This window comes from Rhinoraja longicauda, chromosome 10, assembly GCF_053455715.1.
Source record: "Rhinoraja longicauda isolate Sanriku21f chromosome 10, sRhiLon1.1, whole genome shotgun sequence".
In the NCBI taxonomy this organism is placed as follows: Eukaryota; Metazoa; Chordata; class Chondrichthyes; order Rajiformes; family Arhynchobatidae; genus Rhinoraja; species Rhinoraja longicauda.
In genome coordinates, this window is record NC_135962.1 from 54,866,180 (window position 1) to 54,887,913 (window position 21,734).

The following is a 21,734-nucleotide window of genomic DNA, read 5'->3' on the forward strand; positions in this document are numbered from 1 at the left end:
ATCGGAATGTAACCCGATTGTAAGTCGAGGAGCACCCGTGTTCTTTTTGCCACTTCAGATTCCCAGCATCTGCATTTTTTCCCCCCATTTTGAAACATCTTGGAATCTATTATTCTGCAGCTGCTGTTTTTTTTTCTCTCCCCATAGTTTTCCCAGCTACAATACAAGTTATAATTTTCGGCACAAGCAGAATCCTATTTCTGGTCTACTTACTGTTGTGTTTGAAAACCCTGATGGTGGCTCCGGAAAGTCTGGCTCCAAGCACTAATGATGCATGATTGAGTTCATCGCTCAAGATCAGACAACCCTGAAGATGGAAAATACACAATAAGATGAATACAATTTCAGTTTACTTCAATTCCAAAGGTCATCAGTTTGAGAAAATGTTCCTCTCCTAGCCTTCACTATAGTATCTTGTAGACCCAAAATAGACTTTTAAAAAACTTTTAAGGCCTGTTCAAAAGTTCAAACAGAAGTTACAACAGGTCACAGCAGGAGTGTGGGAAATTAACTGTAATGTACTATACTTGCAATACTAACCAAATGGACTCAATGAGCACTTCCATACTCTGCATTAGTTAATTCAAACTTTCATAATGCTGAAGAATTCACTCGAGAAATAAAAGCACCATGAGAAGAATGATCCATCCATGGCTAAGGATGGCATCAAAGTGAAAGAGAAAGAATAAAAAGTTGCAAAGATAAAGGGCAGGCCGGAGGATTGGAAATTTTAGAAACAGAGTTTATAATGACTTTTATAAGTTAGAAAGCAATGACAGCAAACGAGAAATAAAGAGACTGCATGATATTTTAATGGCAGATAAAAACAGTGCAGTTAAATTAACCATTGGTTCGTTAGCAAATAAATCCATGGAATGTATAATGCAGCATAGGAAAACGGGAAGATATTGAAGCAAAGGCACAAAGGACACCCAGTTTTAAAGATTACATTAAAATCCCAAGTGATACTTCTACAGTACATAGTAACCAAAGAGGAGGGAATAAAAGGGCGGCATGGTGGCGCAGCGGTAGAGTTGTTGCCTTGTGGCACCAGACATCCGGGTTCGATCCTGACCACTGGCGCTGTCTGTATGGAGTTCTATTGTTTGGGTTTTCTCCAGGTGCTCTAGCTTCCTCCCACACTCCAAAGACACACAGGTTTGTAGGGTTAATAGGCTTTGGTAAAATTATCCCTAGTGTGCATGATAGAACAACCATGGCGGCGCAGCGGTAGAGTTGTTGCCTTACAGCACTTGCAGCGCCGAAGACCCCGGGTTCGATCCCGAGTATGGGTATTGTCTGTATGGAGTTTGTACGTTCTACCCCGTGAGTTACTAAACAAGTGTGTATGGGTGATCGCTGCCCGGCACGGACTCGGTGGGCCAAAGGGCCCGTTTCCATGCGCTATCTCTAAATTAAACAGTTAACATAGCACAGCCTTCCTGCCGCCAAGAGGAATGGAGATGTTTTGACCGCAACAACCTTTGTTATTTATGCATCACAACAGCCATAAACACTTCAGATAGTCTTCAACCCTAAACTGTTTACTTTTTTCTTACACCTCTGGATTTTGTGAGTGCTTTCAGCATTTTCTGTTTCCGTTCAAGAGACAAACTTGGAACCACTCTGAAGGGAAATAATGCAAATTTACGGCAAAAACCGTTACTTTGACCATCGCGTCCCATGGTCAGAAAGAGGAACTTCCATGCCCTATTCTCACATCCCAGTTCAGTCTTCAGTCTTGCAAGTTACATCCCAGGTTATGTTTTAACTGTGGCGAGTTTCTGCCTTCAGCACCCTTGTTGAATAGCTCCAAACCCGCACCATTTAGACAAAAATAAAAAGCCACTTCCACTAGTGCCATTTAATCTTTCCATCAATCACCGACATGCCTTGGTGTTATGGCCTCTCTGCTAAGGGAAATAGGCCGTTCTATTCGCCTTGTCTAGGCCTCTCTATGAGCTTCCTATGCAGTTTCCTCTGATTTGAAGTAAACAAGACGTGTGTGGCGATTCTCTTCTGAACAATAATCTCCTTCCACGTCCCTTTAACCCTCTTCTCCCTATTGCTAACACAGCCTTCCTGCGTGATGACCAGTTAGTGCACACACGCAGCTGTGATCTAACTTAAGGTATGGTACATTTAGCACGACTTCCTCAAACTATGCCTCAGCAAACGCCCCACAAGAAACATTCTGTCCACCTCCAGAGAAGTAAACATGCACTTCAAGAACGTGTTGTTCTTTTGTGGTTTTTTCCCCCTACAGCTAGTATCCAAGTGACAAGATCTAGAGATAGCCGGCTCCAGAGTCACAGCTGATGCCCTTTGCTTTTCCAGCAAGGGAATGAAAGCAACAAGACAAAGCTCCTACATTTGATCCCTGCCTCTATTCTAGAGAGGCTACCGAATCCAGGAGAGGCTTGGCTTTGGTTTCATATTGCCCATATTTACTTATTATAATTAAAAGGAACTGCAGATGCTGATTTATACCAAGATAGACACAAAAAGCTGGAGTAACTCAGCAGGTCCGGCAATATCACTGAAGAACAGTCCCCACCTGAAACGTCACCTATCCATTTTCTCCAGAGATGCTGCCTGACTCGCTGAGTTACTCCAGTATTTCGTGTCTCTCTTTGCCTACATTGTTTACCTAGGCTGACAAATTGTTTGGCAAGATCAGATCTTCATTTCCTTTGTTATGACTCTCCAATAATACTGCGGTCTTCCGAAGAGGAAGGGAAGCTTTAATGAACAAACCTTGCCAACAAGAGCAGGGATGTTCATCGAGTTTGTTGCGAATCCCATGCCAAATGCCATGGCCGCTTCCACTCTCAAGAACCGAGCCACCATTTTTTCCAGCTCTTCATGTTTGTCAAGGTTACCTGTGAACAGAATTGACCATTTTGATAACTTAAGATTCCTGCCCTCCATAGCCTATAATAAGCTCGATTTTATGATCACAACCTTTTTGTTATGACTTCAAACAGGTATAATTAAGCAGGTGACATGCCAGTTTCTTCCAAAGGTTATGCCCGAGATTTATTTGGAATCACAGCACAGCAGCAAAACTGGAAGAGTTTTTAAACTGATCAACCAAGGCTTCAATTTAAACATTACAGACTACAACGGTGGAAGGATCACCAAGTGATGTATTGTGCAGATGCTTGATTGAAGAAAACGATTACTCCCCAGAGTAAAAAAAACCCAAAAACAACAGGAAAAAGTGTTGCTGGAATGCATCTGCCAGGCATGAATAATTCACAGGATGCGACTTCGCAATTCCACGATGATTATCTGCCAGTGAGCACGGCACAAAAAATTGATTTAAGTTCCCCATTAAATTGCCATGGTATTGTACACCCGAGAAATTGCCCATAATTTAAAAAACATCCAATTTTCATCAAACAAAAACCAGCAGTCCTGTTACTTAGATTAGAACACAAGTGCTTGAGTAACTCAGGGGAACTTCTCTGAAGGACACAGACAGGCATCATTTGGGGTTGTGATGCTTCTTCAGACTAGAGTCCTCGCGCCTGTTACTTAGATTGTTTTTCTGAACAAACGTTGGAGGTGTAAACAAAGGTCGTTGACTACAGGTTTAGGTTTATTGTCATGACAGTAACAGAGCTTTCAAGAGAGAGTTAGATAGAGCTCTTAATGATAGCGGAGTCAAGGGATATGGGGAAAAGGCAGGAACAGGGTGCTGATTGTGGATGATCAGCCATGATCACGGTGATTGGCGGTGCTGGCTCGAAGGGCCGAATGGCCTATTCCTGCACCTATTGTCTATCGTCCAACCATCACACAGCATTCTTAATTGCATGGGCATGCACCAATATTCCAAGTGCATTTCTAAGGGGATGAGAGCTCTGCTTCTATCATTTAATCCCTGAAGAACATTCCAATAGGAATCTCTTGCATTTTGCAGAGCTGCACAGTAGAGTCGCTGCCTTACAGCAGAATCCAGGCTTAATCCAGACTATGGACTTGCATGCTTGATACGTCTATAAGATTTCGTTAGTGACACAAGGAACAGCAGATACCGGGTTATAAAAGTGTTTGAGACATTTCTTCATAAAGTATGATCATGCTGTTAAATAAAGGTATTTATTCACAAAATGCTGGAGTAACTCAGCAGGTCAGGCAGCATCTCGGGAGAGAAGGAATGGGTGACCCGAAACGTCACCCATTCCTTCTCTCCTGAGATGCTGCCTGACCTGCTGAGTTACTCCAGCATTTTGTGAATAAATACCTTCGATTTGTACCAGCATCTGCAGTTATTTTCTTATACATGCTGTTAAATAAAATCCTGTACAAAGTTCTGAAGGAGCTCAGTGAGGTCAGGCATGTTCTCTGGAGAACATGGATATGTGACGCTTCCTGGTTGGGACACTGAAGGCCCAAAATGTCACCTCTCCACGTTCTCCAGAGATGCTGCCTGACTCGCTGAGTTACTGCAGCACTTGTGTAAGATTTCATTAAGTAGGATTATCATACTTTATGAAGAATCTATGTTCCACATTACACACAGCCATGGTACATTTATCAAGAGACATCCGAATTAGTTTCTCACTGTTGGCATAATTAACCAGGTCAATAGATGTGTAACGAGGCGTTGTTATTTATTTAAAGGCATGGTTGAAAGCCGCATGGATTTGTGGATCATTGAGACTCACCGATCTCTTGGCGTGTGCTACAAATACCAACTCCGTACTGGATAGTTGATTTTGTTGCTGCATTGGCACAGAAGCCTTGGCGTTCAGCAAAGCCCAAGTAATTATATGAACCCATGTTGAGGACGTCTTTGATGATTTTGCCAGTAAATCTAGTTAACAAACGTGCATTCATTACACACAAGGAATGTACTAGCTATTTATATTTTGAAATATTCAAACATTTTCAACACAAACATTCCATAATTAGCATTTGCCGAGAGACAGTCCAGGTAAAACATATTGGCCAAGCAATCTTACATTTTTGAAAATTCTAAAAGTTTAAATTAACAGTGCATTTGGCTAATGTTTAAGCATGGAACTTTTATTTCCGGGTCCAAAGTTAAATCAACAGCAGGATGTATGTAACATCTTTAATGCAGTAAACATCCCACGGTACTTTTAGAAACATAGAAAATAGGTGCAGGAGTAGGCCATTCGGCCCTTCGAGCCTGCACCGCCATTCAATATGATCATGGCTGATCATCCAGCTCAGTAGCCTGTACCTGCCTTCTCTCCATACCCCCTGATCCCTTTAGCAAAAAGGGCCACATCTAACTCCCTCTTAAATATAGCCAATGAACTGGCCTCAACTACCTTCTGTGGCAGAGAATTCCACAGACTCACCACTCTGTGTGAAGAAACGTTTTCTCATCTCGGTCCTAAAATACTTCCCCTTTATCCTTAAGCTGTGACCCCTGGTTCTGGACTCCCCCAACATCGGGAACAATCTTCCCGCATCTAGCCTCTCCAACCCCTTAAGAATTTTATATGTTTCTATAAGATCCCCCCTCAGTCTTCTAAATTCCAGCGAGTACAAGCCCAGTCTATCTAGTCTTTCCTCATATGTAAGTCCCGCCATCCCAGGGATCAATCTGGTGAACCTTCTCTGTACTCCCTCTAAGGCAAGAACGTCTTTCCTCAGGTTAAGAGACCAAAACTGCACACAGTACTCCAGGTGCGGTCTCACCAAGGCCCTGTACAACTGCAGCAGAACCTCCCTGCTCCTAAACTCAAATCCTCTTGCTATGAATGCCAACATACCATTCGCTTTCTTCACTGCCTGCTGCACCTGCATGCTTGCTTTCAATGACTGGTGCACCATGACACCCAGGTCACGTTGCATCTCCCCTTCTCCCAATCGGTCACCATTCAGGTAATACTCTGCTTTCTTGTTCTTGCCGCCAAAGTGGATAACCTCACATTTATCCACATTATATTGCATCTGCCATGCATTTGCCCACTCGCCTAATCTATCCAAGTCACTCTGCAGCCTCCTAGCATCCTCCTCGCAGCTAACACTGCCACCCAGCTTCGTGTCATCCGCAAACTTAGAGATGTTGCATTCAATTCCCTCGTCCAAATCATTAATACACACTGTAAATAACTGGGGTCCCAGCACTGAGCCTTGCGGTACCCCACTAGTCACTGCCTGCCATTCCGAAAAGGACCCGTTTATTCCTACTCTTTGCTTCCTGTCCGCCAACCAATTTTCTATCCACCTCAACACTGAACCCTCAACACCGTGTGCTTTAAGTTTGTACACCAATCTCCTATGTGGGACCTTGTCGAAGGCCTTCTGAAAGTCCAGATATAACACATCGACTGGTTCTCCCTTATCCACTCTACTAGTTACATCCTCGAAAAATTCTATAAGATTCGTCAGACATGATTTGCCTTTGGTAAATCCATGCTGACTTTGTCCGATGATTTCACCACTTTCCAAATGTAATGCTATCACATCTTTAATAACTGACTCTAGCATTTTCCCCACTACCGATGTTAGGCTAACTGGTCTATAATTCCCCGTTTTCTCTCTCCCTCCCTTTTTAAAAAGTGGGGTTACATTAGCTACCCTCCAGTCCTCAGGAACTACTCCAGAATCTAAAGAGTTTTGAAAAATTATCACTAATGCATCCACTATTTCTGAGGCTACTACCTTAAGCACTCTGGGATGCAGCCTATCTGGTCCTGGGGATTTATCTGCCTTTAATCCATTTAATTTACCTAACACCACTTCCCGACTAACCTGGATTTCCCTCAGTTCCTCCATCTCTTTAGACCCCCGGTCCCCCGCTATTTCCGGCAGACGGTTTATGTCTTCCTTAGTGAAGACAGAACCAAAGTATTTGTTCCATTGGTCTGCCATCTCCTTGTTCCCTATGATCAATTCACCTGTTTCCGACTGCAAGGGACCTACATTTGCCTTAACTAATCTTTTTGCAAGAGCACCTATTAAATTTGACAATCACAAGTAAAGCACAAAGTGATGGGAGTCATTTAGTGGGTCAGGCAGCATTTGTGGAAGGAATGGATAGACAATGTTAAGGGTTGGGACCCTTTTGCAGACTGTTTGTAGTGGGGGGGGGGGGAGATAGCTGGAAGCGAGGTGGGGTGAGAAAACCCTGGCAATCGATAGGTGGATGGGTTCCTCCAATCTGCATGTGGCTTCTGGCAAAGGAGAAAGTTCAGGACAAAAGGTCAGGATAGGAATAAGAGTTGGTTTCAAGCGGCAATAGAGGAAACAGTAGTGCGGTTTAGACAAGGAATTCCAAAGCTTAGTGCCAAGTCAATAATGAGCTCGGCTATCAATTGCATGACCAACAGCGGTGAAATAAAAATTCAGTGTTGAAGCAGCATAGAGGTCATTTCATCACAGCACTTGGGGAATTTAATGAATTAAATAAACCGCACAAAGCTAATCAGTAACAGAATGACTGGTTTACAATTAAAACAAGACAACCAGCTCTTAAACTTATCCTGCTTACTCCTCAAGCAACTTCACAGACATGATACACTTAACTATTCATGGTATGTTATAACAAGCCATTCAGCTGCACAAAAACTACCACGAGAAACTAGTCAGGCAAGACAATTTATCTTATTCACCATCATTTTAAACATCTGATTAGATCACCTCAGGATTAATCTCACTATTGTTGCCACCTTTGCACATCCAAATGTTCTAACTGGAATGTTTTGTTCAAGAAGATGCAAACCCAAGTCAGAACTCTCTGCGCTTCTATCTCCATCCAGATGAAAACATGCTGGGGAAACTGGCCTCCAACATGCTCAGCTAACGCCTCCTTTAATTTAGCTGCATTCACTCTTCCTAATCTTTGGTTTAGATCCGTGTCAATTTCCTCTTGTCTCTAAAGGGCAGTTGCTGTGTTCCTGGATTAAAGGCAAATAGAGGTGGTTGTCTCCAGGCAGATTTAGAGAGTCAGAAGAAGCATGAGAAAAGGTTCTATGGCCCACCTTATCTTTGCCCATCCAAGATAGTCCTATTTCCCCCATCCTTCCAACCCCCTCCTTAAATGTCTAAGCTTTCACAATTTCTATAGTTCCTCAAAATAAAAAGCAGGAATAAATTGTATTACCTCTTCTACCCTCAGTCCAAAACAGGCTGCATCTGTAGTATTGATTTCCTTCCCATTTCTATCACACCACCTCACCCCTCCACACTACCCAGAACATTTGCTGCCATTGTTATGCTGTAATGTGGCTTCTGAACAGGAGATTAATTGCGATAATAATAGTAATAAGTTCTAAAGCATCAGAATCATCACATCTACCCCCATCTATATACTAAAACTCTCGTTTTTAGGCCCACCTTACTCACCATTGTCACTTTAGTGATAATGCAAGTAGTTTTATTGAAATCAGTGTTATATTTTTAGTTATTCACATTTTTAAGTTTAAAAGGAGGGGAGGGCGAGGGGAGGAGGGAGGGAGTGGGGGAGAAGGGAGAGAGGAGGGGGGGTTGAGAAGAGAGGGGAGGGGGGAGGACAGGGTGCTGCACCAATGCAGGAGAGGTTTGGGCCCAACGGGTCCACTTGGTCTAGTTAACATTAAATGGGTGAAGCCATTGAAAAATGGAATGCATCCCAATCTTTTCCTTTTTACTACTTGGGCTTTGTAGCTTTGTTGGCACCCTATATGCGGCGACTCTTTGCATATGGTATGGTATGCAAAACAAAGAATCTCACTGCGACATGCCATGTGTATCTACCAATCTATCCACGCACCATTATATTGCACTCGTCTTAAGTGTCTTTCTACTGCTCAAAAATTAAAAGATCCCACTGTCAGAGCATTCAGTAGATAAATAGCTGTTTCAATTCATCAACTATAAACAAAATTAGGAAATTGTGGGGTGGGTGACTCACTTAAATGTCCAGTTATAGTCATAGGAAACTCTCTCCATTACATCAAACTTTGCTCCTGGGACACTGCAGATGGGTCGGTTCCAGCTATCTCGAATCCTCATGTACAGGTTTCTGGTGTAGAAATTTTCGAAGTCTTGATACAAAGGTACAAAATCCTACAGGAGAAAGAATTTCAATTTATTTCAGGGGGAATTCTTTCATTGTGTTATTGTTTAGAACCCAAAGAAATTCTAATGTCCAACAATCATGTTCACACTTTAAAATATTTCACATAAATACAGTTATACTTTTAACTATAACCAAGTCCATTTGATACGGTTGATTTCCTGTTTAATTGACTGTTATAGAACAAGTACATGCAAGAGAAGTCTTGACAAACAACGTTTTACACCTTGGAAATTGAGTTCAAACTAGATTCAAAATATTTAATTCTCTTAAAAGACCCACGGTTGAAATATTCTGCCCATGTATTTATGTTGTAGCAAATGGACAGTTCCCCAGTCTATCACATCATAAAAATCATAAAGATCCAATTTTATTCACAAAATAGTAATACATAAATATTTAATAGATATTAAAAATAACCTTCAGAAAGAAACACTTGCACCATAATAGACTGGGAATCAGACGATGGCAAAAGTTGCAACTGATTTCTATCCTGGTGAAATCTCACTTTTCTTGTTATTAAAGCATTGCACGTCTAATCACAAAGTTTAAGTTAAGGAGCCAGCCCACCAAGGGATTGTGAAGCCAGCATCCAATTTTTTTGAGCAGTGTGATATTTGTCCATATTGTGATGGTTATTGATATTTCCCCATATTGAGATGGTTATGGCAGCTTAAGGTCATCAGTAATAAATATTCCCAATATTCTCTCCATTAAAATATATTCTGAAGGCTCCCTCCATTTGGAAAGTAGAAACATAAGCGAGTGAGAACAAGCAAGCCATTTGGTCCTTTGAGTCTCAGGTTCATTTAGTCAGCAGAGACTTGTAGATGTAGCCCAGTCCAGCACACAGACCAGACTTCCCACCATTGATGCCTTCTACTCTTCAGGCTGCCTCAGAAAAGCATCCATAGAAACGTAGAAACGCAGGAGTAGGCCATTCAGCCCTTCGAGCCAGCACCTCCATTCAATATGATCATGGCTGATAATTCCTAAATCAGTACCCAGTTCCCGCTTTCTCCCCGTATCCCTTGATACAGTTAGCCCTAATAGCCATATCTAACTCGTCGCCGGTCGACGCTGCCGTGCTGGGGAGTTCCCAAAGTTGGTCTCCCACCAGGGACCGAGAGTTCCATGCTGTTGAAACTACGCAGGCTCCCACGGTTGGAGCTCCGAGGTACGAGCAAGATTCCGCCAGCTCCACGATGTTAGGCCACAGTGCAGTTGGAGATACGACACGGAAAAAGTCGCATCTCCGTCGAGGAAAGATATTAAAAAAAGATCCCCCACCCCCCCAACATAATATAACAAAGTTAAAAATAAACTAAAACATACATTTACATCAAACTAAAAACACAAAGGAAAAAGACGAGACTGATCATTGGCGAGGCAGCCATTGTATGGCACCCCCTGGTGGCATCATTTATGCATGGTATATCTGATCTGTGGCTAGCATGCAAAACAAAGTGCTTCACTGTACCTCAGTGCACATGACAATAAACCTAAACCCTCAGAGTGAAGAGATTTCTCTCCGCTTCAACGCTAAATGTTTATCCTGTATCCCGAGGGTGATCTCATTCTAGATTGCCTGCCTGGGGCAAACATCACCCTTCGCACCTGGTCCGTTCAACAATGCCAGAATTGTGTGGATTTTCCCTCCATCTTAGAAACACAGAAAATATTCGGCCCTTCGGGCCAGCACCACCATTCATTGGGATCATGGCTGATCATCCACAATTAGTAACTTGTGCCTGCCTTCTCCCCATATCCTTTGATTCCACTAGCCCCTAGAGCTCTATCGAACTCTTTTAAATTCATCCAGTGAATTGGCCTCCACTGCCATCTGTGACAGAGAATTCCACAAATTCAAAACTCTCTGGGTGAAAAAGTTTCTTCTCACCTCAGTTTTAAATGGCCCCCCCTTTATTCTTAGACTATGGCCCCTGGTTCTGGACTCCCCCAACATTGGGAACATTTTTCCTGCATCTAGCTTGTCTAGTCCTTTTATAATTTTATACATCTCTATAAGAACCCCTCTCATCCTTCTCATTCCAGTAAATACAAGCCCAGTCTTTCCAATCTTTCATCGTATGACAGTCCCGCCATCCCAGGGATTAACCTCGTGAACCTACGCTGCACTGCCTCAATAGCAAGAACGTCCTTCTTCAAATTAGGGGACCAAAACTGCACACAATACTCCAGATGTGGTCTTACCAGGGCCCTATACAACTGCAGAAGGACCTCTTTGGTCCTATACTCAAATCCTCTCGTTATGAAGGCTAACATGCCATTAGCTTGCTTCACTGCCTGCTGTACCTGCATGCTTACTTTCCGTGACTGGTGTACAAGGACGCCCAGGTCTCGTTGCACTTCCCCTTTACCTAATCTGACACCATTGAGATAATAATCTGCCTCCTTGTTTTTGCCGCCAAAGAGGATAAACTCACATTTATCTACATTATACTGCATCTGCCCACTCACTCAACCTGTCCAAGTCACCCTGCAACCTTCTAACATCTTCTTCGCAGTTTACACTGCCACCCAGTTTTGTGTCATCTGCAAACTTGCTCGTGTTACTTCTAAGTCCATCATCCAAATCATTAATATATATTGTAAATAGTTGTGGCCCCAGCACTGAGCCTTGCGGCACTCCACTCGCCACTGCCTGCCATTCTAAAAAGGACCCATTTATTCCTACTCTTTGCTTCCTGTCTACCAACCAATTCTCTAACCATGTCACTACCCTACCCCCAATACCATATGCTCTAATTTTGCTCACCAATCTCCCTTGTGGTTCCTTATCAAAGGCTTTCTGAAAGTCTAGATACACTATTGGAAAGTCTAGATACTGTTAACTGGGAAATCTTCTGATTTCCCAGTTAACAACCCAATCTCTCCTCTTACAACAGTGCTATCATCCATGGAATCATTCTGATGAACTTTTGCTGCTCTCCCTCTTTACCAAATATATAGTGTAAAGAGGCTAAAAATGTAAACAATACTGCACACCTTCATGAAGATTTCCTTGCTCCTGTAATCAAAATCTAATGCAATAAAAACCAAGATACAATTTTGCTTCTTTAACCGTGCAAAGTCCAATGTGCATATGTTCTTAAGTTTATCTTATAGGAGCAGAATTAGATCATTGGGCCCATCAATTCTTCTCCGCCAGTCAATCAAGGCTGATCTATCTTTCTCTCAACCCCATTTTCCAGCCTTCTCGCCATTAAACCCCTGTAATATGCAATTGTTTCTGAACAGCCAAGAGGTAATTAACAATTCCTTCCTCTGGTCTCAAGTAAATGCATTTACAAGATTTGTGCCTCAGGAACCGATACCACACCGGTGAGTCACTTTCATTACACAATATGTACATAATAGAATAACGAGTTCTCTTATTGCCTCATGTTTATTGCCAAAGCACACTGCAAGTTTCTGCAATGATGTAGCGTGAGCACAACCATTTTAAGGATATGGCACAGAAAGTGTAGGAAAAAAACTGCAGTATAAATCGAAGGTAGACAAAAAATGCCTGCAGCGGGCCAGGCAGCATCTCTGGAGTGAAGGAATGGATGACGTTTCGGGTCGAGGCACTGCTTCTCGGCACAGAAAGTGGTTAAATGGCCAGTATTTTCAGACATCTGAGGTATTGATCTGGAGGATCGTGCTTCAGTCCCATTAGGGCAGCTGGTGACCAGAGATGATTCAATTAAATTATAAAAGCTGAAACGACCAAGCTATCAAAAATCCATCTGCTTCCATAATGCCTTTCGTTCAAAGAAATCTGCCATCCTTGGTATCCAGTCTGACTTAATTTGGAATGTGTGCAATTAGTTCGGTTTCAAATCCATTGAATAAATGAAGCCAGATGTTAACTTGATTAATGATACCCAAGTTAGCAACATGCCATGTTCTAAATGGATGTTTTGCAAACAGACATCTTCCACTGCACGATTGTGATCATTTGAGATGATTTGGCAGGAGAACAAAATGATCTTGAAACTGGGTTTGTGAAACATGCAAAACAAGTCAGTAAATTAATTTAATTGACAGCTACCCACCTCAAGATGCTAAGGATTTGGACCAGAAATTATTACTGCCAATCTTGAACAGTCACTTCATCGCAAAGGACCTGTAATTTAGTTTAGAAATACAGCCTTTGGCACGCCGAGTCCACGGACAGGTTGAGGCAGTTAGGGGCGAGGTTGGGAAAGTTAGGGGTGAAGTTCGGAGACAGTCAAATGGACATAGACTGAGGAAGACAAAAAATAGGAGAACCAGGTTTTTTTTGGGAGGGTGGATAAGAAGAGAGAAGGGTGGAGGTGGAGACAGCTGATGAGCACAAACAGAGGCTGCCAGCGCTGGAATCTGACACGCAAGGTGATAAGAATAATTCAGGGAGAGATAACCTCAGATTAGGAGACCAAAACTGTACGTAATATTCCACACCTGGAGTATTGCGTACAGTTTTGGTCTCCTAATCTGAGGAAAGACATTCTTGCCATCGAGGGAGTACAGAGAAGGTTCACCAGATTGATTCCTGGGATGGCAGGACTTTCATATGAAGAAAGGCTGGTTATACTCGGCTTGTACTCGCTGGAATTTAGAAGATTGAGGGGGGATCTTATAGAAACGTACAAAATTCTTAAGGGGTTGGACAGGTTAGATGCAGGAAGATTGTTCCCGGTGTTGGGGAAGTCCAGAACAAGGGGTCACAGTTTAAGGATAAGGGGGAAGACTTTTAGGACCGAGATGAGTTTTTTTCACACAGAGAGTGGTGAATCTGTGGAATTCTCTGCCTCAGAAGATAGTTGAGGCCAGTTCATTGGCTATATTTAAGAGGGAGTTAGATGTGGCCCTTGTGGCTAAAGGGATCAGGGGGTATGGAGGTACGGGATACTGAGTTGGATGATCAGCCATGATCATATTGAATGGGCGGTGCAGGCTCAAAGGGCCGAATGGCCTACTCCTGCACCTATTTTCTATGTTTCTATACAGGTGAGGAAGGGGAGAGATTGGGAAACAAATGGCGTACGTGACAAAGCTAGATGTGAAAAGGAGACAAGAGGACATCAGATAAAGAGGTGTGAAATGCAAATCGCGCAGCAATCTGAAATGCAAATGGCGCTGGGAAAGGGGACAGAAGTGGAAGGAGGAGCATCAGAAGGAGGGAATGACACGGGAGGATACCTAAGTCTGAAAAATTGGATGTTCATGACATTGGGTTGGATGCAGAAGCGAGTAGGGCAAAAAAGTGAATATAGATACGAGAGTGCGCTCCACGAGCCATAGTCGAAGGGAAGCCATGCTTGCTGAAAAAGAACATTTCAGATGTCCTGGAATGCAGGGCCTCATCTTGAGAGTGGCAGAGATGGAGAAACTGGGAGAAAGGGATGGCGTTTATAATAGAGGATCGGAAAAAGTGTCAGCCAGATAGCAATGGGAGTCAGTGGGCTAATAAGCAAATGACTGGATAGTTTGTCCCTTAACACGGAGACAGATCTAGAAGAGAGAGGGAAGAGCTGGACCAACACTCCGTGTGAATTTAAGAGTGAAATCTAGCACCCGAGGTGTTAAAATTGATTAGTTCCACATAGGTCAGGTAGCGGTATGGGAGATAATCACCGGTAACCACGACAGCGGCACCAATGCAGTTGGAGAAAGAGCTGGGGAGAAGTACTGGGAAACATTTGGAACTGGGACTGTACCACGAAGCCAAAAGACAGGCATATACAGGACACATGTTGGTAGCTACATCTTTCCTTTGTAGGAAGTGAACAGAGTCAATGGAGAAGTTGTTTCGGCTGAGCAGTTCAGCCAGAGGGTCCCCCAACCTTCCTGATGGGGGAAGAGGGGACTGAAGGTGTATAAAGACTGGACATTCATTGTGAGGACGAGGCAGTGGGGACCAAGCTGCAAAATGGCGGACAGCAGTCAAAGCGTCCTGGATGTAGATGGGAAGGGACTGGATAATGAGAGGCATGACAGAGTCGAGATCTGTTTAGTTGGACAAGAGCAGGGAGAAACAACAGGCGTGAGAGCATGTGTGGAGCTTGGGAGTGAGATAGAGAGAAATTGCAAGAGTGGGGCATTGTCAGGTTTGAGGCAGTAGAAAAGAGATCTCCTTTTGTGACGGAATCTGAGAGAGTGCAGGAGATTGTGGCCTGGTGTTGGCCGGTGGGGTCATGGTCCAGGGGTAGGTACGAGGAATATCAGTTTCAGGCTTCTGCGAGGTAGAGATGAGTCTGCCAGACTATAACAGCGCCAGCCTTGACTGCAGGTCTGATGACTTGGCTGGGATTGGTGCGAAGTGAATGAAGCACATTTGGAAAGGGGGCATTAAGAGTGGGTGAGGGGAGGAGAGGAATCGAGGTAGTTGACACAATGACAGCAACAGAATGTGTCCGAGAGGAAGGGGAGCATTGAAGACATGAGAAGTGGGGAGAGCAGGAAATAGATTGCCAAATAGCTGTAGAGGCAGAGGCAACAGAAGAAGCTCTTGGCATCATGGTGGGCCTAGAGCACAGAGGTCCAGGCATAGGGGTATAAAGATAAGACCCCTAGTGAGGACCAAACAACATGAGACGGAGAGGTGAGGCGCAGATGTGAAGATCCAAAAGGGGTTGGAGTTGGGGCAAGGTGTGGGATCAGAGAAGAATAATGGGAAATAAGGGGAAGAGAGAACTCTGGGGAACAAGGGGAAGTGTGGTGAAGAGGCTAAGATACCGCATTAGAGGATGGAGCACCATGGTGAGAATGATTAAGGTGGAGGGAGGATAAAGAGCCTGACAGACCTTTGGGAGAGCCAGTGGGACAAGTGGAATTGTGTGCCTGAAGCCAGGTGGAAGAGAGGGGAGGTTATCTCATGGGCTCTGGATTTCATCTGTCATTCTCCTCTCATGTTACCAATTATCAAATTCCTTGCCTTAAAAGCATGCTGATGACACAATTTCAGAATTTTGATTGAAGTTTGGAAAATGAAAAAGGTAAATGAAAAGAGATGGGGAAGAGGGAAGGTCAAGCAAGAAAGTCAGACAATCAAAACAATTGTTTTCATATTCATACACGGGCGGCAGAGTGGTAGAGTTGTGTATGAAGGAACTGCAGACGTTGGCTTAAACCAAACATAGACACAAAATTCTGGAGTAACTCAGCAAAACAGGCAGCATCTCTGGAGAGAAGGAATGGTGACAATTCAGGTCGAGACCCTTCTTCTGAAGATTCAAGTCTGAAGGGTCTCGACCCGAAACGTCACCTGCTGAGTTACTCCAGCATATTGTGTCTATCTTTAGAGCGGTAGAGTTGCTGCCTTACAGTGCCAGAGACCCGGGTTTGATCCTGACCACAGGTGCTATCTGTACGAAGTTTGTACCGTCTCCCTGTGACCACGTGGGTTTCTTCAGGAGCTCCGGTTTCCTCCCACATTCTAAAGACTTACAGGTTAGTAGGTTAATTGGCTTCTGCAAGTTATAAATTGTTCCTAGTGTGTGTAGGATAGTGTTAGTGTATGGGGTGATCGCTGGTCAGCATGGACTGTTTCTGCACTGTATCGCTAAACTAACATTCAATTGAGAATTACAATTAATTGGTCACTGTGGATCAATATTTCATCTTTAAAAATGGACTTTTAAGATCAATGGTAAAGTTGAGCAGCTTGAGCTTTGAGCTAATGCTGTATTCTAACAGAAGTGAGACTAAACAAGGTAAAAACCAGAACCACTAAGATTTCAGGAAATGTTTGTTCAAAGATTTAAAAGATTATTCAGAACTCACATCCTCTCATCGTGCTATTTAGCAGCTTGCAGAGGAAATCCTTTCAAATGACTCAGAAGTTACACAGATTATAAACGATGTTTGGGAATATTCCAAAAGAACAAAATATATAAATTCCAAGACATTTACAAATCAACCACAAAGGACTTGTATAAAATGCATTCCAATGGCTTTTGAACTTGAGACGCAAGAGATTGCAGATGCTGGAATCTCAAGCCAAATTGCTGTGGAGAAAGGCTGGGGCAGGAGTTGGCAAGTGACAAGCTCATCCAGGTAAGGTGGGGATTGATAGGCATACAAGTCAGGTTGGTGGGGGAAAGGGGAGAGAGTCTTCATGTCCAAAAGTCCAAGCTTTCGGCCGGATCACTCTTAGAAGCAACAATCTGGAAAATTGTTTTAAGGCTGGCTATAACAAAGCATGAGCGAACAATGGTGCAGGCCGTAGAGCTTCCGCCTTACCGCACCAAAAACACTGGTTCAATCCTGTCTTTGGGTGCAGTCTGTGTGGAGTTTGCACGTTATCCATGAGCACATGGGTTTCCCCCCACATCTCAAAAGACACGAGTTTGTAGGTTAATTGGGCCCTCTAAATTGCCCCCTAATGTGCAGGGAGTGGATGATAACATAGAACTAATGCAAACCGGTGATCGATGGTCAGCATGGACTCGGTGGGCCTAAAAGTCCGAGACGATAAATCACTGAAGAGCCTGCTGACCTGGTTATCTCTACAGCACACCAAACCATACCATCCCCTTAGTCCCATTAAAACAAGTTATTAAAAACAAATCTGACCAACTCTGTCAGAAGTATTAATTAAGTCAGCATTTAGAAATGTTATGGGTCAGCAGCAATAGTAGAGTTGCAAGAGGGTAAATTAATATACCATCAGTGCTTAAGGGAGCTGGGAATAGTTTATATGCTTTACAGTTATTAGAACAAGAACATAAAAGAAACTGGAGGAGATAATTTGATATCCAAAACATTCTTGATCACCCCATTAGATCATGGCTCATCTTATCTGGGCACCACTTTCCTGGACAAATCTCTGAACATGTCTCTGGATTTCTTAATCTCTGAAAATCTATTCACGCTATTGAATACAGTCTGAAGAAGGGTCTCGACATGAAACGTCACCCATTCCTTCTCTCCAGAGATGTTGTCTGTCCCGTTGAGTTACTCCAGCATTTTGTGTCTACCTTCACTGCATTGAAAATACTTGGTGACAAAACTCCACTTATTCTAAAAAGGGAATTCTAAAGATTTACTCATTGTTAGATAATGTTATTGATTTGCATCTTAGTGGTACTGGCAGACCATTCTCTTTGAAACTGATCTATTCCTCGGCCAGTTGAAACATTACTTCTGAATGCATGCACTGAAAAACATGAAGGATTGTGCATTTTAATGAAGCCTGTGGGGGTGATGCAGGCATGCATGAAATTTAGATTTGTTCATTTTACTGCTGTTGCATTCTTAAAGCCCAAGCCCACCCGGTCCAAAAAAGTTGTTAACTCCTCCTGACAACAACCTGATATCATTCAATCACCTCCACATTTATCAGTATCACATTTATTTCTTTCAGAATTGAAGGAAGATCATTGACGTGAAACATTAACCACATCTCGATAGATACTGCCAGATGAGGCTTTTACCCACATTTTCTGTTTTATTTTCGATTCCCTACATCTGCAGACACTTTAGAGTCATACAGTGATACAGGCCCTTTGGCCCAACACGCCCACACAGGCCAACATATCCCAGCTGCACTAGTCCCACCTGCCTGTCCATATCCCTGCAAACCTGCCCTATCCATGTCCCTGTCTAACTGCTTCTTAAATGTTGGGATAGTCCCTGCCTCAACTACCTCATTTGGCAGCTTGTTCCACACACCCACCACCCCGTGTGTGAAAAGGTTACCCCACAGATTCCTATTAAATCTTTTCCCCTCCACCTTAAACCCATGTCCTCGATTCACCTACTCTGGGCAAGAGACTGTGCATCTACCCGATCTATTCCTCTTGAGGAATTCCTCAGCAACTATTCCTCAGTGACGTTTTTTTGCTGAAATTATTGATACCTGGATGTGACAACAGAAGCCCAAAAGCCCCAAGGAGGAAAGAGAAAAAGCTAAAAGAACTAAACGTGTGTGCTTTATCTTTTAATTAAGTTTACTTGGGAGAGTGTCGGACCAGAGGCCAAAGCCTCAGAATAAAAGGATGTACTTTTAGAAGGGAGATGGAGGAGTTTCTTTAGTCAGAGGGTGGCAAATCTGAGGAATTCATTGCCATAGAAGGCTATGGTGGCCGAAAATTTATATTTTTAAGGCGGAGATTGACAGATTCTTGATTAGTATGGGTGTCACGGTTGGGGGGGGGGGGGGAGGAGAATGGGGTTGAGAGGGAAAGCTAGATCAGCCATGATTGATTGGCAGAGTAGACCTGATAAAACCGAATAGCCCGATTCTGCTCCTTGAACTTACTTTAGTCAATATCGTCAGGACTGTAGATTTTACACCAAGCTTCAAGAGTTCAGCACAAGATATGATTTAATGCTGCATGGCCAAAGGCTCCGCCTCACAGACCTCAAACTGATCATGCCGTGTAAAAGTTAGTGACTGATAACCTTTTTACATTAAATAACTTTCAAATTGGTGCATGATCGTCCCTTCATTGATGTCATAAACGGAGGATGCACAGATGAACCATTTTATTAGAAGCCCCAGTCACAACAACTTATTTATTCAAGGATACAGCATGACATGGAACCTTGAGAATGTTCTCGTTCAATTATTTTATTGATGTTGGTCATCTTTCTTATTTGAGAGCTGGGGAAAAAAAAGCCCTTTACTTCTTCCACAAAGTACAGCTTATAAAACAGAATTCAAAGCAGTTCATCCTCCACAAACCATTGGCACTGATAAGAAACATCAACCTGTTCATTAAATGTGTGCAAGTCTACTGATTTTCCATCGAGAGAAGTGTGGACAAAATTCTTGAATTTCATGCACAATGGAGTTGCTTGGTGTATTCCTGGGCTGCAACTCTGCAGTAAAAAGCAAGGCATCATTTAAAAACTACAGTAAAAGTGGGAAGCATTTGTACTTGCCTTCTGTTCCTCACGCTCAGTTGCATGATGACATTTTTCAATCTTCCACTCCCGCAGGAAGTCCCTGAGGTAGCCAAACAGCGTAAGAATTCCGTATCCCATGTAGGTCAGTACAGCAACGAGCATAGGGGTCTCCTCAAAGGATTGATTAAATGGCCTTCGGTACGGACCTCCATTCTGTGCAATATGATGACTCTGAAACATAAAAGGAATACATGCATCATGAAAGCACTGCTGTTTGGCAGCAGTCAGTTTTCAGTGCAGGAAAGGATCACCTCCCCAAGAGTCGCTGGGATTTCCACATATCCCAGCTAACACCACAGAAACCCATAGTCACTCAATAATGGATTTCACATGCCTCACACTCAAGCTTTGCAACGTGACCCAAGAGAATGCTTGTACAGTCCCTGAAAACACTCGTACAGCCTTACATTTCTATAAACTTGAAGAAACCACAAAATAGTCTAATGCAAAAAAATATTAACACATGCTATTTCTAATTTTTGGTTGTGGACAAACTTCCAATTGGTATTGGTGCCTGGAATTTACAATAAGCATTAAACACAGTCACAAGGTTGCATGCTAAAGTGAGTCAACCCTTCTGGTACGCAGCACAGACCACAACTAATCTCATGATGTTCCTCGTTAGTCATATTACAATTTTACTTATGGAACATACACAAGCATACTATTGCAGTAAAGAGAACAGATACTTTTCTCATGTAATAGGGCAGCACAGTGCCAGAGACCCAGGCTCGATCCTGATTACAGGTGCGGAGTTCGTCACGTTTTCCACATGACATGCACAAGTTTTTGACGGGAGCTTGTTTCCTCACATACTCCAAAAGACATACAGGCTTGTAAATTGTAATTGTAAATTGTTCCCAGTGTGTAGGATATTGTTAGTGTACGGGGATCGCTGGTCGGCGTGGACTCGGTGAGCCGAAGGGCCCACTTCCGCGCTGTATCTCTAAACTGAAATAAGCTAAATACAGCAGTAGATTCCACCTGCTAACAAGTGACATTTTCCACGCAGATTTATTCCAAGGCGGGCAATCACAATTTAAAGAGTAATTTCAAATTTCCAGTTGCCATGAACATTTGTCACAGCTGTCAGCAAACTTCAAGAAAAAATTCAAATGCTCAACAGTAAACGATGACTTATTCTGCATGTATAATTGAGTAATGAGCTCAAAATAACCAGCTTTCTGATGTTGGTGCAATAAAGTGTGGAATGTGTCACTTTTATGCCATTCATGACAACTGATCATGTGCTGAAGGCACACTTTTCTAAAGACTTTAACTGTCTAAGGGGATTGTGGGTCTTGGGAGTTGACTTGGCTGCAAAAATGGGGGAAGTTGTCAGAAACCAAACCACCGTTTGTCTAGATTCCAATCTACAGATTCTACTCCTATTTGCACCATATTAATTGTGCCTTGCACTGTTTAGTTTAGTTTAGAGATACAGGGCGGAAACAGGCCCTTCGGCCCACCGGGTCCGCACCGAACAGCGATCCCCGCACATTAAACACCCACTAGGGACAATTTTTACATTTACCAAGCCAATTAACTTACAAACCTGTATGTCTTGTGTGGGAGGAAACCGAAGATCTCGGAGAAAACCCATGCAGGTCACGTGGAGAACGTACAAAATCAGCACCCGTAGTCGGGATTGAACCCGAGTCTCCGGCGCTGCATTCGCTGTAAGGCAGCAACTCCACCACTGCGCCAACGTGACCACCTTAATTACCCAAAGCATGCCTCTAAACAGAACATTGGCCATGAGAATATATTATCAGGCCCTTGGTAT

General features: G+C 43.1%; 1 protein-coding gene across 1 annotated transcript in view; it reads right to left on the reverse strand.

The window, feature by feature from the left end:
- The window catches only part of LOC144597475 (serine palmitoyltransferase 2-like), a 119,040-nt gene that overhangs the window by 74,749 nt on the left and 22,557 nt on the right, over positions 1 to 21,734 (reverse strand). Inside the window, exons 2-6 of the mRNA XM_078406910.1 lie at positions 19,925 to 20,119; positions 8,882 to 9,036; positions 4,677 to 4,825; positions 2,758 to 2,882; positions 214 to 307 (exon numbers count right to left, since the gene is read on the reverse strand). Of these exons, the coding sequence (XP_078263036.1) occupies positions 214 to 307; positions 2,758 to 2,882; positions 4,677 to 4,825; positions 8,882 to 9,036; positions 19,925 to 20,119 (718 nt within the window). The remainder of the gene's footprint in view (positions 1 to 213; positions 308 to 2,757; positions 2,883 to 4,676; positions 4,826 to 8,881; positions 9,037 to 19,924; positions 20,120 to 21,734) is intronic.